Raw genomic sequence first — 17,629 nt, forward strand, 5'->3', positions numbered from 1 at the left:
ATGGGTATGGGGTCAACCCGTTTTGTGTCTCCTTTCTTCCTGCCAGTCTTAATGTAGCTTCTTAAGTAAATCCTTGGTTATGAGACTTCTGTTCAGCTAATCTTCCATTAGCTATTCAGGTCAATTGTTCTATAATGTAGTCATAATTCCAGTTCAGGCCTGGAAGGAGGTGAATGTAACTTCCACCTACTCTGCCACCATTTTCTTCCTTTTTTATTGATACTTTTGAGTTTTGTTTTTGGAATATAGGTACATTACTTGGAAATTGGTTGATCTTTTCAGGTTTTGTTTATAAGGTTTTATAGCCTGGATCAGAACAGCATTTAGAATATGATTAATATTTTTCTCACTACTGGATAAAAATTCTTTTGAGTAATCTACCCAACATGTAGTGAATTATAAGGTTTTCTACTCTGCCTGGTTGGAACTGGACCTCTTTCTAGCCTTGCATAAGTTCTGAAGCCTGTTTCTTCTAATTCTTTTGGGTGGATCTTTGTCTACTTCTGGGAATTTCCTTACATTCATGTGCTTATGAATATTCATCTGAAGATGTGAGGGAAATCTTCTGCAGATTTATGGTCTTTGTCTATGCAGTTGTATCCTCTCTGCTACTTTGCTCTGTGAACTCCAGCCAACCTAACTTCCCTCAACGTCCAGCCCCATTTTTTAATTCAGGGAGGCCACTAGGTTCCACTGGGCTGGATTGCCTTTCCCTACACCATGTCTGGTGTATGGCAAGGAGCCACCATTATGGCCATTCACATGCAGGTTCTCATTGAATTCAGGCAGACAGTAAAGAAATGACAGAGTCAGAGGATGGTGGGCCATTCTGTTTATTGGTGTCTCACCAAGACAAGCAAGCCACAAGGAAGGCCAAGAGAAAAGCAGAAAACCTGATTTTCCCATAGAGGGTAAGGGATCAGGGAGGCCTCTGCAATGCAATTGCAGGAACCAAGAGAGAGTGCCCCCGGTATGCCTCATTTTATAGTGTAGAAATTAAAGCCTTTAAGCCAATATACAAATAAGGAAGTCTCTGATACAAAGCCACTCATTTGAAGCATAAATGGGATTCCTCATAAGAGTGCACCACCCCACATCATGCAAAAGTCACAAGTATGAGGAAATCTCTGTTTTGAGAAGATCTTAGTATTAAAAGATGGGAAAGGCTTAGTCTTAAAACCAAGCTTTACACTATAAGGACCTCACCAACCTACAGCCTGTCTCCCACACCCAAAGCAATCAAACATATACATCATATTTACAAACTTATCTGACCAACCTCTGATTTCTTATCTTTAAGGGATCATTGTCCTCCTTTGCCTGATGCTCAATGTCTTGAAAACTCTTGTTTAATGTACTATGTCAGGTGTTTTAATTACTTCAGGTTGGAGGGTATATTCAATCTGTGTTATTCCATCTTGGCCAGAAGCACAAATCAATATGACATAACATACACACACACACACACATATAGATAAAAATATAGATATATAGTATATAATGTCTTAATTTACCTGTAATATTTGAGTTCATATAATTTGAAATATTCTGTATTTTGCTACTTGGGATGGCATTTTCAAATCAATAGTCTTTCTGCCTCAAACTAAAGTGCCACAAAACTGTCCACGTTTCAGATTTTAAAGTCAGGATCCCGCCTGACCAGGTGGTAGCAAAGTGGATAGTGTTGACCTGGGACACTGAGGACCCAGGTTCTAAACCCCAAGATTGCCGGCTTATGTGCAGGCTCATCTGGCTTGAGCATGGGGTTGCTGGCTTGAATGTGGGATCACAGACATGACCCCATGGTCGCTGGCTTGAGCCCAAAGGTCGCTGGCTTAAGCCTAAGGTTTCTGGCTTGAGCAAAGGGTCACTGATTCATCTGGAGTCCCCCAGTCAAGGCATGTATGAGAAGGCAATCAACAAACAACTAAAGTGCCTGAATAACAAGTTGATGATTCTCATCTTTCTTTCTTCCTATCTGCCATCTGTCCCTGCTTGTCTGTCTTTAAAAAAATAAAATAAAATAAAACCAGGATCCCAAAATACTAAAATATCTACAGTAAGAACAAAACACAGGAACATTTTGCCTACACATTACCAAACATCTAAAATACAGATATATCCCAATAGCCTGATGTTTGGTTTCATATCAACCTAACATCTGATTGTTGACTTTTTCTCCTTCCTTTCAGCTGTTTGAGCCCGGCACCCACAGTGAATTCCACAGCGCAGACCACAGTGACTTCACCATTCCAGAGCTAATCCCTTTCTTCTCTTCAAGCAGCTTTGGAATGCAGCCATACCTGAGCCAAGGAGAGGGCCCAGGAGGTTCAAAATAAGAAATATGTTCCTTTAATTGAAGGTTGCTAAAAAAAGCATCCAATAAGTGGAAAGCAAATCTTTAATGCTCTATCATTTTAGTTATTTTTAAACATATTTATATTATTTCTGACAAGAATATTTTTCTTCTCCAGGGATCATTTTGTCTTTTTCCATTTGGCTCCTGCTTTTGAGATAAAGCCATTATCAATAAACTATTTGGAAGGAGAAGAGAAGAAGATGGCTTATCCTAGGCAGAAAGCCTCAGGCTCATTTTATGCAAACATACATTGACCCAGTGACATAGTCCACAAGGAAGTGGCTCAGTGTCCCTATAGTGCTAATAAAAATCTCTAAGAAAACACTGGGAACATTCTTATTTTATGTTCTTTTCTAATTCAACATCTTCAATCTTGCTGTATTATTGTGCTGCCATAACAGTGTTATATTAGTCACATGTTTTTTCCACTATTTATAAATTATAAATGCTGTCAGTTTGTACCAGACACCGGTCTGCTTTTGGAGGAAAAAAAAAATGATTTTCTATCTTTATATACTGTTAAGAGTCTCTAAACACCATCAGTTACTTGGTAACTTGACAGACCTCCCTGGTAGTACATGCTATTTTTAAACTTTCTTAAAAATCCAAGCTTTATGTTTCTTTTTCACAGCTTTGCTTAAAAAAATATTCCAGAAGATGTTTTTCATGATGTCTTAAGACCGAGACAAAATTTTGTTGCTAAACTTTATTAAAACCTTCCCTCTTTTATTTGTCATCTCTGAGAATGGGATATGATACTTTCCTCCCCCATTTTCTTTACAACATTTATGAACAGCCACACATCTTCAACCTTGGTTTAAATATCCCTAAAGGACGCCTTCATTTCTATGCAAGGAAATGAAATTGAAAAACACATGCTAAGGATCTAATAGTGTGGAATATTTTTTAGTATACATTACAGCAGGGGTCCCCAAACTTTTTACACAGGGGGCCAGTTCACTGTCCCTCAGACCATTGGAGGGCCGGACTATAAATAAAACTATGAACAAATCCCTATGCACACTGTACATATCTTATTTTAAAGTAAAAAAAACAAAACGGGAACAAATACAATATTTAAAATAAAGAACAAGTAAATATAAATCAACAAACTGACCAGTATTTAAATGGGAACTATGCTCCTCTCACTGACCACCAATGAAAGAGGTGCCCCTTCCAGAAGTGCGGCAGGGGTCGGATAAATGGCCTCAGGGGGCCGCATGTGGCCCGCGGGCCATAGTTTGGGGACCCCTGCATTACAGGATATAAATTAGGCTACAGATTTCTATTAGGCTGCCTCATAGAAATCCCTTCCATTTAGGTGAGTGCATGAGGCCTAAAGAAGGGACCTGGAAGCAGAAAGGAAAAAGGTTAAAATTCACTTGTCTTGGGTTATTTAACTTGGCTATCATTCCTGGATCTTAGGATTTCTGGTTAGACACTCTCTACTCAGCCTTGTACAGAGAGGCTTTGTCACAGAGGAACACTCCGCAGTGTGTGAGGATTGTGTCCTCCCTCACTCTGCCCTCCAGCCCAATCCATAACACTGGCAATAAAAATTCCAATCCATGAACATTTAGAAATGTAACCCCAGAGTCCACAAGAATGGAACATGCTGATTTTATTTCAGCAATGGAAGGAATCTCTCAGAGGCTCCTGAATCCAAAGGCTTGGTTATCTGGCTTCAGAGCCAAGGGGTTTTCAAGACGGAGACAAATAGAAGTCCACCGCCTGCTGACCCAGAGTCGGGATGCCAGGGAAGCACCTGCGTAAAGCATGTGAAGTCAGGGGCTTCGTGTAACAAGGGCTTCCAGAATGGGGCCCAAGTTTTCCTACCTCTTTGAACTATTTCTTTTTTTCTCCCTCCTAAAATGTATACTCTATCCTATGGTGGAAAATGGAATGAATGTGTACCAAATTAAAGAAAGACATGGCTATTTCCTATACAGTAGTCTACCCTTTATGCACGATTTCACTTCCCTTAATTTCTGTTACCAGAAATGGTCAAACAGTGGTCTGAAAATAGTAAATGAAAAATTATAGAAATAAACAATTCCTAAGTTTTAAATCTAGCACGTTCCTGAGTAGCACCCTCAGGATTTGTCCAGCATATCCATGTCATTTATTAACCTGCTAAGTTATTACATCAACTATCCTGGTATCGCTGTGTCTGTGTTCAAGCAAGCCTTTAAAGCACCTTAACACAGTGTCACAGTGCCTATGTCATTCACCTCACTTTATCTCATCATGTAGGCATTGTATCATCCCATGCCATTACGAAAAGAAGGGTGAGTACAGTAGAATAAGATATTTTGAGAGACCACATTCACATAGCTTTTATTATAGCACATTGCAGTGATTGTCACATTTGATTATTAGTTGTTAGTAGTTGTTAATCTCTTACTGTGCTTAACTTATAAATTAAACTTTATCATTGCTAGGTATGTATAGGAAAAAACATAGCATATCTAGGCTTCAATCTTATCCATGGTTTCAGGCATCCCTTGTGGCTCATGGAACATATCTCCTGTGGGTAAGGGAGGACTACTATAAAACCTTCATCAAAGGAAGCACACTACTTTTTGTCTTATTACCATCTTGGCTTTGTATTGTTGGTTTTGTTGTTATTGTTATTTTATTAACTATTTTTCATAGGGTATTAGGTAGTAATGGTTTGTCACTTTATTAAAATATCCTTAAATTTAATATTTAAAGGATGCAAAATATTTCTAACATGTGGATGCATCATGTATTAAGCTTTTTTCTTATTTGGGGCATCTTGTTTGTTTCTAGCTTTCTATTCCTAGAAGAAGTGCTGCAATGAACAGCTTTACTCATAAATCTTTCTATGCATTTCTGTTTCTGGCTCTGGTATATATTCTAGGAATAAAATTATTACGTCCAATGTTATGAAAAGATTTAAATCTTCCAATGCAAATAACAATGTTGTTTTGCAGAAAGGTCAAGCTCATTAATATCACCACTTTCAATATATAAGAATGCTTCTTTTTCTGTGCCATTATAGCATTAAGAAATATAATTATTTTATACTAAAATATTAAGACAAACATTTCATTATTATTTTTATTTTGGGCTTGTCATTACTTGTAAGGTTATATACTTTACATGTTTAATTGGTATGTAATTTTCTCTACTAAAAACTGCCTAGTAAGGTCACTTATTTTTAAGTGAGAGAAGGGTAGATAGTGAAGCAGATTCCCACATGCACCCCGACCAGGATCCTCCTGGTAAACCCATCTGGGGCTGATGCTCAAGTACTGAGTTATTTTTAGCACCTAAGGCTGATGCACTCCAACAGAGTCATACTCAGCACCCAGGGGCCAGCCTCAAACCAACTGATCCACTGGATGCAGGAGCAGAAGAGGAAGAGAAGGGCGAGAGGGAGGAGAGGAGAAGCAAATGGCTGCTTCTCCTGTGAGCCCTGACTGAGAATCCAACCCCAAATGTTCATAAGCCGGGCTGATGCTTTATCCACTGAGCCACCATCCAGGGCCTAGTGCTTTTCTTATTGAGTTCTATAAACACAATACACACTAAGACTATTAAATATTTCTTATCAAAATGTAATACAAGTGTTCTTCCAATTCATTTAATGTGACTATAATGATTTTTACATACATTTTTATATAACTATATTTATCCTATTTTCCTTTTTGAGCGATTCACATTGTTTTATTTGCTGCTCATTCTTCACAGAGCTGCAACAGCATGTGGGAGGTATAGCAGGATGGGATTCAGACTCACTCCTGACACATCAGGAGTCGTTGGTCATCAACAAAAACTTTGCAGGAAATATTCATCGGTAAATGAATGTCTTTCTTGTCTAAATAATCTTTAGCTACATGATATGTAACCACTGTTCAAAAGTCTGAACCACACTAATGAATTATGTCTATACCATTAGTCCTCTCATGTTTACAGTTCAAAACACATGGTCAATATTAAACTAGTAACCTCACTTATAACCATTTGCTTCATACTTCTATCAACAAATCCTTGCTGAGCACCTTTGCTGAATTGGTCAGAATGAAGAGCATCCCAGTTTTAAACAAGAGCATGTCTAAATTAAGATTCAACATCTAAAGAGTATATTTAAGTGCATTGTTTTATGGCAAACATGTAAATAAAGCTTATTCTTCAACCTCCATGGGTTTGACATTTAGGATCATGAGGGTCATCAGCAGCGAGGGCCAAAGGAGGAGGAGGCGAAGGAAGGGAGGAGTAAAGTTTGGGTGTCAAGAGGCAGCAAAAACAAAACTGCAAAATAAGAAGCTGAGTGAACTGGGTCCACCCTGGAACTTGGATCGGGAAACCGCTTTCTGAAACGGATTGAGACTTCTCCCAAAGGCAATAAAGGCAAGTTCGTTTTGACTCATCTTCAAAATAGCCTGTATTATCGTCTTCCAAACTGCATTTCTTTAGAATAAAAAGTTGGATTTGGATTCAAAACATAACCAAGCATTTTTTTCACTGTGGGACAATTTTTAAATCTCCAAGATCTTGAAAAAAAAAAAAAAAAAAACTAAACTAAAAACTAAGAAACACAATCATGGAAGATGTTTCTGTTTTCTGACAAAGAAAAAAAGTACTATCATTAACCCTGTGCCATCCCTCCACTTCCCATTCCAGCTGATCTCAGAGGGGCATCTGTTGGCCATTCTGTGGACTCCTTTATAAACTGTATCAACCAGAAACAGCAGAGGGACTTGAAGAAGGACGGGCTCAGCCCCACGTCTCCTCAGTAACTTTAGTCAGTGGCTCTTCACCTAAAAATTCCGTGACACTTGTCTTGTTTCCATTTAGACATGAGCTTCTATTTCCTCCCAGGTTTTTGCAGATCCCTCTCCCATAATCCTCACCGTATATTTCCATTTGCAGACTATTTCACCCCGTGTCCACTACAACCTCAACGGACTGTGGAGCTGCTTCTACAACTTGTTTTGCCATGTGGTTGCTGAGCAAAGTGCTTGGGCAATTAAAGGGAGACTTATATTCTCTCATATTCTGTTTCATAGCCTTTCCTACCTCTTCCAATTCTATTAGAGCTGATAATTAAAATGACAAAAAAAGAAAAGAAATGAAAACTACTCAAAAGGGGAAATAAATAAGGTCTGCCTTTTGTCTAACCTAGCTGCATCATAAACCAGGGTGGGTAATTCCAATAGCATAGAAATAAACTTTTTTTTTTTTTTACCAGGCAAATTGCCGGTTACCCTGCAGGGTGGTCTGCTGCTGCTGCAGCTTACAGACCAGAACATTCTAGGACTATATGTACAGACTGCTGCACAGTTTACTTATAATGGGTCAAAAGTCAGCCTCTGGAGCGATACTTTCATCTGAATGTTCTGAATATTGGAATTCATGAGGCTCTTTCCCTTCTCTTCTGCTGGGATCATCCAGATTAAGTATGAGATGTCACTGGGTGATTTGCAGCCAAAACATGGACTCAGAGAGATTATCTGACCATCATTAACTAGGAGCATTCTTTACATTCTACAGTTTGCTTATCAAAACAGCTAACAAATACTTGGCTATCTGCTTGGCTCTGTGCTAATCACAAAGAATATAAAGGTAAATAAAACACATTCCCACCCTTGAACTCACAGTCAAGTGGGGAGATACACCAGGTTAACAGATATCCCAATAAAATGCAATTAACATTAAAAAACAAACTATAGAAATGATCCCTGAAAGTATAGTCTTAACATTAAAAAACATAAAAGGATTTGTACCACTGAGCACTAACTACAAAATCATCTTGATGAGACACTAAACAGGAAGTGACCGACTTAACCAAGGGTGCTGCCAAATATTCCTTAAGGACCTTCTTTGATCCAGACAGTGGGGTGATAGATGGGAACAGAGCTTCTAGCTTCACGTAGTATATAATTCAAGCTGTGGAGACAAACCTAAAACAAACAAATACTTAAATCAAAGTACAATTATAAATAGTAGGAAGTGTCCCGAGGAAAAGAACAGAGTGATATAAAGTGCAATGACAGGGAGGAAGTATTAAAAATCAAAATCAAGGAGTAGCTTTTGGAAGAAATGACATTGAAGTTAAGACAGGAGAGGAAATGACATTGCAGTTAAGGTATAAAGGAGAGTTCCTGGTGTGGCTTGCAGTAGACTTGAATTTGGTGTGAGCATTTTAGTGATATTTGCTACCACAGTGTATCATAGCTTCTTCTAACAGAGAAAGATTGGAAGAACTGATCACACACTTCCCACAGTACAGCTATTTCCTTGTAAGCATTCGAATGTTTTCATAAGTATGTTTTATTGCCTATAGCTAATGAGAACTTTGTAATTGCTCTTGTTAATTATTTCTCCTCTGACCCTAACCAATATTCCTATAGCAAATAATAATAACCACTTCACTAAGTCAATCTGACAAATAAATAGCAGACTAGATAATCAAAATTTATTCCACTCTCTACTTTTCTTCCTTCCATCTCTTCTTCCTTGCTTGTTACCTTATTTCTTTCCTTACTTCCCTCTTTCCTTTCTTTCTCATTTATATCTCTTTCTCTCTCCTTCCCACCCTATGTAAACAATGGCTGTTCAATAAATGCTACTGATTACCAGTTCATTGATAAAAATAATCCCCAATGTGCTAAATATTGTCCTTCTCTTCATCTTTTCCCTTTTTTCTTTTCCTCTCTTCCCCCACTCAGGGCCCTACTCTGGTCCAGGTTAACTCTCTTTGTTCTTTTTTCTTTTCTGCCATGATCCATGGATTCTTTCTGACAGTTTTAGGGGGATGTTAGGAGTGAGAGGTTCCTGTGGTAACTGAACCAAAGGAACAAGATTTTAAAGCGCATGGAAAAGTCTAACAGGTAAGGTAGTTTTAAGCTAGCCAACCCTGCGAGCACTGCCTGGCAAGGACTGCAGAGCTGGCACTGGGCAGCCGAGCTCACCTCCTTCGTACACAACTTAGCCACTGCTCCCAAGGTCCTCCTTTATTCTTATACTTACCCAGTTTCTGCCCTTGGACTCTGTCTCTAGTTTTCAGCCCTAGACTCAGCTGTTGTTTCTATCAGCAGAGGGTGCTTCTTCTCTTTACTCTTCAAAGTCCTATCGTATGTCTGTCTGTGCTTGTACAGTTATTTATTTTAGTCTGACCCTCAGAAACACACCTTAATTCTGACTCTAGTAGAGCAGACCAAGGTGAAGTTGAACCCATATGAGGAAGCTGCAAATAGATACCTTTTTAAAGTGTACAAGATGAAATATTTAGTACAAAAGGCTATATCATGCTGGTGCCTAGAGCCAATTGTTAGGTTTTCAGGAATTTTGCAAGTCAGTTTGTTAAACACAGTCATTATTAAAAATTGTTGTTTAAACATAAAATTAAATCAATTAAAATAAAGAAGTTATATTTGTGAAACTCATCACTTCTTTTCCTTTTCCCTTTTTTAAATTAAATGACAGGCAGGAAGACAAGGAGGCAGAGAGACAAACTCCCACATGTGCCCTAAATGGGATCCACTCAGCAAGCCCCCTACCTGGAGATGCTCTGCCTGTCTGGGGCTGCTGCTCCATTGCTTGGACCAAGCTATTTCAGCGACTGAGGCGAAGCCATGGAGCCATCCTCAGCACCCAGGACCAACTTGCTCAAACCATTTGAGCCATGGCTGTGGGAAGGGAAGAGAGAGAAAGAGAAAGGGAAGGGGAGAGAGGTGGAGAAGCAGATGGTCGCTTCTCCTGTGTGCCCTGGTGGGGAATTGAACCCGGGACTTCCACATGCCAGTCTGACACTCTACTGCTGACTCAGCAGGCCAGAGCATCACTTCTTATTATTCTACTACATTTTACTATTTTCTATACTCTTGGAATCATCTGCACTGTATGATGGAAATGCTCTATACAGGTGTACCATTGCACATGTCCCGCACTCCATATTCGGTGGCATCAGCAGTGGTGAGAATATTTACAACATGGAAATCAGAAATTACTACAAAGGAATTTTTTTTCTTGTTGTTTTGTTTTTGGTTTCTTTTTCCCCATAGATCCACTTGTTAAATACTTACTAGTATCAAACAACCAATGGGTGTCAGTATCTCTCAGAAGCAGTTAATGAAGACAAAGCCAGGGGGTTCAGGGAGCATATGTAGGTACTTCCCCAGAATCTATTCTCATACTGTCCCCTTTCTAAACAGGACCCTGAGTATCCCAGCCATGCAGTTTGCATGCAGAATGGGGCCTTTATTGAGCCCAGTCTCATATTCCAAACCTCTGACTACAATCAACCTGGTTCGAGGATGGATTAATGATTGAAACCAGGCCAACTGTGGCCACCAAAGCTGAGTTGTAGGGCCTGCCTTTGAGCTACCAAGAAATCTACCCTGTCATTCCTGCTAGACAGGAACAAGGAAGTGTGTCATTCTGGAGGACACTGATAGCCACCTCAGAAACACTGATGAAAGAGACTGCCCAACAAGGAATATAGGCTGAGGAAGTAGAACCAAAACATGGTGGCAGAAAAACTAGATTCTGGACCAGCCATAGGCTGAAAATCTAGTCGTAGATTTTGGGCAAGTCAATGAATTCCTTTTGCCTTTAATCTGATTGAATTGGACTTTCAGTTACTTGCACCAAAACATGGGGTTCGTGTTTTTAGATGAGGTAACTGCAGGAAAAAGTAAACACTCTTAGCATTCTTAATCTGATTATGTGTGTGTGTATCCACATGTGTTCAACCAGCGAGCCAGCTCTCTGTAGACCGAAACTTCTTTTTGCACATCTTTGTATCTATAGATCGCTTAACTCTGCAGCCTGCATGTAGTAGGGGACCAGCAGCAGTAAGTGCTTAATGCAGGTGTACTTAATAGAACTGGTGAGCAAGTCAGGGAGGGGTTGTGCAGGAAATGAAGTGAATTAGAAGAAAGTTCTCTTCCCTTCTTTGCCGAGCAGCCAGTTTAAGTCCATCTGTTGTCATCTGTGATTCTCCCATGGAAAGAAATGGTGCGGTTGTCAAGTCCAACAGTTCAATTTCTCAACCAGAGAAGGTTGTAGTTTTCTACTGGAATATATGCGTGCCCTACTTTACAAAAGTTCACCCTGCACCACTTCACTTTTACAAAAGACTAACATTGTTCCTGTTTTTGCTAAGCAAAAGAAATCCAAATAATAGTTTTGCTTTTACCAAAAACAACAACAAAAAAGGCAAAAAGTGAAAATAGTGTTCAGTGCTGGCTTTGCATTGAGCCAGTTAAAGAGGCAGTGTGCACACTGTATATACCTTATTCTACTCTATACAGGCTGTGAAACACATTGTTCCTGCTTTTACTGTATATTAATGTTAGTTTAAGGTTTATGTGTTATTGGGTATGATTTGGTAGGTTATATTTTGGGTCTGGGAATGGCCCCAAATTTTTCCTTTACAAATTAACGGCCATTGCTTTCTGCCATTTTGGTTCACGAAAGGCTTCCCACAACACTGTACTTTCGGATAGCAGGACACACCTGCACTGTGAAAGTAAGCCCTAGTCTTCAGTGAGCATCGACACTGAGAAAACACCTGTGATCTGGGTTTTAGTCGTGCCAAATATGTAGATAAGAATTAAAGTGTGCAGTCAAGTGCTCAATTCAGCAGCCCATATACTAAAATGATACAGAGAAGATTAACGTGTCCCCTGTGCAAGGATGGCATGCAAGTTCGTGAAGCCTTCCATATTTTTCAATATGCTGCCTGTTATTGGACAAAGAAGACATAAAAATTTGTTTCAGGTTCTCATAAAGGCTGCAGGTTACCATATGGTTAATGATTACTTTGGTTCAATATAGCACAATAATTTTGAACATGGAATAAGGAGTCAAATCACCTGAGTTTGAAATTCTAATTTACTCTGTCTTAGCTATGTTATTCAACCTGTCAATTTGTTTATCTGTAAAATGCAGATAATGCATATAAAAATACATATGAGCCATATTTTATGTTTTTGGGAAATTAATTGGTTAACATTGAAAAAAATGTGCAGTCAACATGTCTCAAAAATCTATGCATGTGACAGCACATTAACAAAATATCCAGTTACTTAACCAGACCTCTCATGTCTACCCAGGATTCTGGCTTCCTGTTAGTGAAAGTGAGAGTAATAAATGTGGCGATCCCCAAGTGGCATGGCACTGTGACTCTGAATGGCACCAGGCCCCTAAGACTTGGAGAGGAAAAGAAGTCTAAACACGGGCAAATCATATGAGTGTTTCAGTTATTTTAAAAGTCAGAAAGAGAAAATAACCAGGGAAATAAAATGCTGCTTCTTGCTTTCTTCTCCGTTCCCTGCCTTCTCTCCACAATCCCACTTCTACCCAACATGCAATGTGTCTTATTTATATCAATTTAATCCTCTCTCTATTTCCCAGGACCTAAGCTCCAGGAGGGCAGGGATTTGTCTCTATTTTTGTTCATTGCTCTATTTGCAATACTCTAATAGACTGTGGTATATAGGAAGTGCTCAGTAAATATTTGTTGAATAAGTGAGATGCTCTGAAGGATGGTTATTTGCTGATCAATTAATATATCAAAAATTATAATGGCTGAATTAAAAAAAATACTTTTTTCCCCTAAATTGAATTAACAGACCCTGTGACTTAATAAATGTTGGTTCAACTACAATCTTAACTACAATATAATTTTGTGACTATAAACAATTTGCTTAACATAATGTCCCTTTATTTCACCACCTGGAAAATGGGAAAATAGTACCAGCCTTATATTCTTCAAAAACGTATAAGTATCCTAAAAGAGGTAACATCTATAAAGGTGTCAAGTTAAAGATACAATACAGAAGCTTAGCATGGATGGTTTTTCACAAAACTGAACAATTACCTCAGTTGTCCTTTTACTTATTAACCTGGCATAGTTCCCTTTTAGCTTTTTATTTTTATATATACTTGCAACCATGCATTAATCAGTTTTCTATTTCCTATTGCATCAAAGTATTTTTAGTATCAATTTTAATTAACCATGTTCAAATCAAACAGCCACTTCTTATACTTCAAATTTGCCTTCAAAACATTTAATGAGAGTCGTACTCATCGAATCCAATCTAACTGATCCTTATTAAAAATGTGAAATGTCATTTCTCCAGGGTAATCACCCTTCTTCTTCCCAGTACATTAAGAGCAAAGCAGACTTTCTGTTGTGGGAATTCTTACCCTGTCCTCATTTTCTCCTTCCACTCAGATTCTACATTTTAAGGTCTCCCTTCCAATCTTGAAAAAGAGACCCTGTACCTTTAATAACAGAGACCTGGTGAGAGGTTTCTTTCCAAACTTGTTCCCTGGCTTCCAAGTGACGAAACCAGCTGTAATTTGAGAGCAGAGAGATCCTCAGGATATCATTAGCCAAAGGAAAAGCTCCGCATTCCCACCCAGTCCAGGAGTTGAAATAGTACCAGAGGGCAAGAGCCAGCCTTTCTCTCCAGCTGCAGGCTCCATCTCCCAGCAGCAAGGGGAAACTCCGAAGAGTGAGCTGGGGCTCCAGGCAACAGAGCCAGCGTCCTGCCCAAGTCCTGGGATCCCTCCGGGAAGGAGCCTGCTGAGTTGCAGCCGCCCAGCTCCAGCACGTAGCCCAGGAGCACAGAGCCTGGTGCATCCTGCGCTGCTGACCTTGCTACCTAGGCTCTGGTGCCACAGCCACATGAAGCCTGCTGAGGAGTGGGGGCCAGGGTGCAGCAAGCCGGCTGGGACTGAGGCTGACGCCGTCTCAGGGAGGTGCTGACTCTCAAGGGGGACCCCCCTCCCTTGTGCCTGGGTGAAAAGTCTTCTCCAGGGGTCCCCTGTCATCCTGAGTATACAGGATGGTGTTCCTGAAGTTCCTCTGGATGGGATTCTTCTGTCACCTGTGTCAGGGCTACTTCGATGGCCCTCTCTACCCGGAGATGTCCAATGGGACACTGCACCACTACTTCGTGCCCGATGGGGACTATGAGGAGAACGATGACCCAGAGAAGTGCCAGCTGCTCTTCAGGGTGAGTGACCACCGGCGTTGCTCGCAAGGGGAGGGGAGCCAGGCCAGCCATCTGCTGAGCCTCACCCTGCGCGAGCAGTTCACGGTGCTGGGCCGCCAGGTGGAGGACGCTGGGCGGGTCCTGGAGGGCATCAGTAAGAGCATCTCCTATGACCTGGACGGGGAAGAGAGCTACGGGAAGTACTTGCGCCGGGAGTCCCACCAGATCGGGGATGCTTACTCCAACTCGGACAAGGCCCTCGCTGAGCTGGAAAGCAAGTTCAAGCAGGGCCAGGAGCAGGACAGCCGGCAGGAGAGCAGGCTCAACGAGGACTTCTTGGGGATGCTGGTCCACACCAAGTCCCTGCTGAAGGAAACCCTCGCCATCTCTGCGGGGCTCAGGGACAGATACGAGCTGCTGGCCCTCACCATCAGGAGCCACGGGACCCGACTAGGTCGGCTGAAAAACGATTATCTGAAAGTGTAGGTGATGGGGCACCCAGCCAGGAGAGGGTACCGAACCTGCCCTGCTGTGGAGGGTGGGGGACAGAAGACAGGGCTAGCATTTCCCTTACGGTGATTATTTTTTATATCCGGATTTGCACTTGGAGAATGATCTGAAGTCCTCTTTAAAGGGAAAGAAGTGGGAGTGGAGTGGTTTTGTTTTGTACATTATTTATGTGAATGCTGTCGATTTGTCACTTGAAAAGAACAGTTTCAAGCCATGCCTCCCAACTTTCTTAAAGGCTTAATAACTCTGCAGAGACACCTATTCCAGCCACATCTGAAAGGACACAAGTTAATGCAATGTTGAGCTCCCCATCCTGGAGATTTTGTGGAAAGACCCAGAAAGCAGAGTGCGTAGCTCCTTTTGGCATTCAGCCTCCTCTCCCCGGGCCCTGAAAGCTGTCAAATTTGCCTGTTTTTCAGATGAGGGCCGAGGTGCAACACTGCCTGCCTGCCGGCAGATGACATTGCCTGTTTCTTCTTCAACTTTTCTCTCTTATTTATTACCATGATCTGTAAGGTTTTGTTTTTAGGGTTTTCTTTGGAGCGGGGGGCGGGGGACAGGGGGAGTTTGTAAGAGTATTGGCTGGAAACTATATGCAAATCATCCTTTGCAAGAAGATGTCTGAAGTGCCTCTGTGGGTGTGTGTAAATTAAAGCGACCGCATTTAAGAAGTCTAAGCTTTTTGGTGGTTATGCACACAAGTCGAAATGTTAATTTGCTACATCTCTCATTATATGTCTGGGTCATCAGTGCTACGGTCCATTACAAAGAAGTAAATTGATTGTTTGAACACACCCCCATATGCCTATGATTTAGGTTAGCAGTGTATTATTTCTTGTTTGGGGGTTTTGCTTCTGTTTGCTTATGGGAAACTTGTACTTCAGGTAGGGCAAATTCTACTAATTCCTTAACCAAGTTTTATTATTCAGACAATAAATATGTTCTCGGATAATACTGGCTTATTTTCTAATTTCTATCTGTAACTATCATATTGCAAAGAGGGGCCAATGCCAAAGGAAAAGAAAGGATGGGATTTAAGCCAGTTTACTTAAAAGCATATATTAAAGGCAAAAGGATAGCTACATATTTGGCAATCCTCCCTTCCCTGGCCATCCTTACAATCTTCAAAAGAAAAACAAAAAGTCTAGGCCATACCAGAACTTGATCTCTGCTGGCCTGCCTAAAAATTCCATTTTTTTTTTCCATTTCCCTCCGTAGAATCAACTGGCAAACTCTATGTCAGGACTCATACCGTATATGCCCTCATAACTCAGAGGGACAGTTCCACTCAAAGTTTTAGGGACTACAGTGATGCTTAGTAACTCAGAAGCCAGGTCTATGTTATTTAGTTAATGGTTTAAAAAGTTTAAAAAAGTGCTTTATTCCATGTCTTTCCCTGGCCTATTCTCATCCTCATTTAAGTCTGTTTTCTTATCACATGTACACACACACACACACACACACACAACAATAAATAAACATTCTTAATCTACTTTTCAACAATGAGGCATTCTTTTCTCTTCTATACACAAGGAATCTAGTTTTCTTTTCCTACAAATTGTCCAATGTCCTTGTCATACCATAGGGGAAACTGAGGCCCAGGAAATGACTGCTCTTCAGCTATTGTAATAGCTCCAGGTGTCTTAGATTTAAGTACAGAACTTTTCCACACTGCTCTTTTCAAGAACACTGATAGACTAGCAGAGTGGCCTGAGGCCTGAGCCTTTGGATAGCTAGCTGATTGTTTAAAATAATATATATATATATATATGGAATAATACTTAATCTTATCATTTGTAATTTCATCACTCAGAGCTTGCTTTTAACTGCCTCTATATTGGTGTGTGGTAAGAAGGTAAATGATTGTTTAAAAGCATTTTCTTATTTTTTCTATGAAAGATGAGGGGGAAAATAATAGCAGAAACAAAGGAGATGGTATTGGGTACTTAAACGATTGCGATTTGTAGTCACAACCTTTCCTGTATCAAAGATTTCACATCCTCATTTCACAGTGCTCAAGTCTAATCCATGGACATATTCGATGTCATCTCCTAGATTTTCCCAGCTGAAATAGAAGGATATCAGATATGTGCTATGGATGGAAAACTGGTTTTCTCACACATGCTGATTTGAATCAATTGGTAATGATTGCATACCGTACTATGTGAAGGACGATTTGAAAGACACAGATGTGAAGAGTGCTGTCCCCAGTTAGAGAGTCTTTCAGGAGTACAGGGAGGAGAGGGTGCCACAGCTGCTACTCATTTGAAAACACTGAAATCAATCATGGATGAGGTCCTCGCCAGTGCTAACATTCTACAATTCCTACAAAACCAGAATGAAATGATCTGGTAGTGAATCATCCATTCAAGTCTAGATGAACAGCCAGTAATCCCACAACATCTCTTGTCAATGGCCCCAGAGGGCAAACGGGGACTTCCAGGTGGGGAACCAGCGCCACTCAAAACTTTCCGTCCTGCTTCCCGGTTATTCTTATTAAGAATTCGTTACTCATACAACGACAGATTCTTTTTCAAAGTAGTGGTTTTATAGCCCATGAAATACTTTGAGAATCTGATGAAAACTATATACTTTCTTCTCTGCTAAGTCTACTGATGAGAACATCCATACAATTTAGGATATTTGTTATTTTTATAAATATTTGTCAATCAGTTTGTATGTCAGGCACTGAGTTAGGTTGTAGGTAATTATGGGATAGGACAAAGCCTTGGGGACCTCATCTAACTAAAAAAATTGTAAAGCTTCTTAGAGTTTTAGTTGT

General features: G+C 40.3%; 1 protein-coding gene and 2 pseudogenes across 1 annotated transcript; 2 read left to right on the top strand and 1 right to left on the bottom strand.

Moving 5' to 3' along the window:
* Positions 1-8,002: 8,002 nt before the first annotated feature.
* On the bottom strand, positions 8,003-8,083 carry LOC136321508 (small nucleolar RNA U3; annotated as a pseudogene).
* A 3,879-nt stretch (positions 8,084-11,962) lies between these two features.
* LOC136321686 (U6 spliceosomal RNA) lies at positions 11,963-12,063 on the top strand (annotated as a pseudogene).
* A 1,658-nt stretch (positions 12,064-13,721) lies between these two features.
* On the top strand, positions 13,722-15,993 carry FIBIN (fin bud initiation factor homolog). The gene has a single exon (XM_066251155.1). The coding sequence runs from the start codon at positions 14,188-14,190 to the stop codon at positions 14,821-14,823; it is 636 nt and encodes a 211-aa protein (XP_066107252.1). The 5' UTR covers positions 13,722-14,187; the 3' UTR covers positions 14,824-15,993.
* The last annotated feature ends 1,636 nt before the right edge of the window (positions 15,994-17,629 follow it).

Source organism: Saccopteryx bilineata, chromosome 1 (genome assembly GCF_036850765.1).
Source record: "Saccopteryx bilineata isolate mSacBil1 chromosome 1, mSacBil1_pri_phased_curated, whole genome shotgun sequence".
NCBI lineage: Eukaryota > Metazoa > Chordata > Mammalia > Chiroptera > Emballonuridae > Saccopteryx > Saccopteryx bilineata.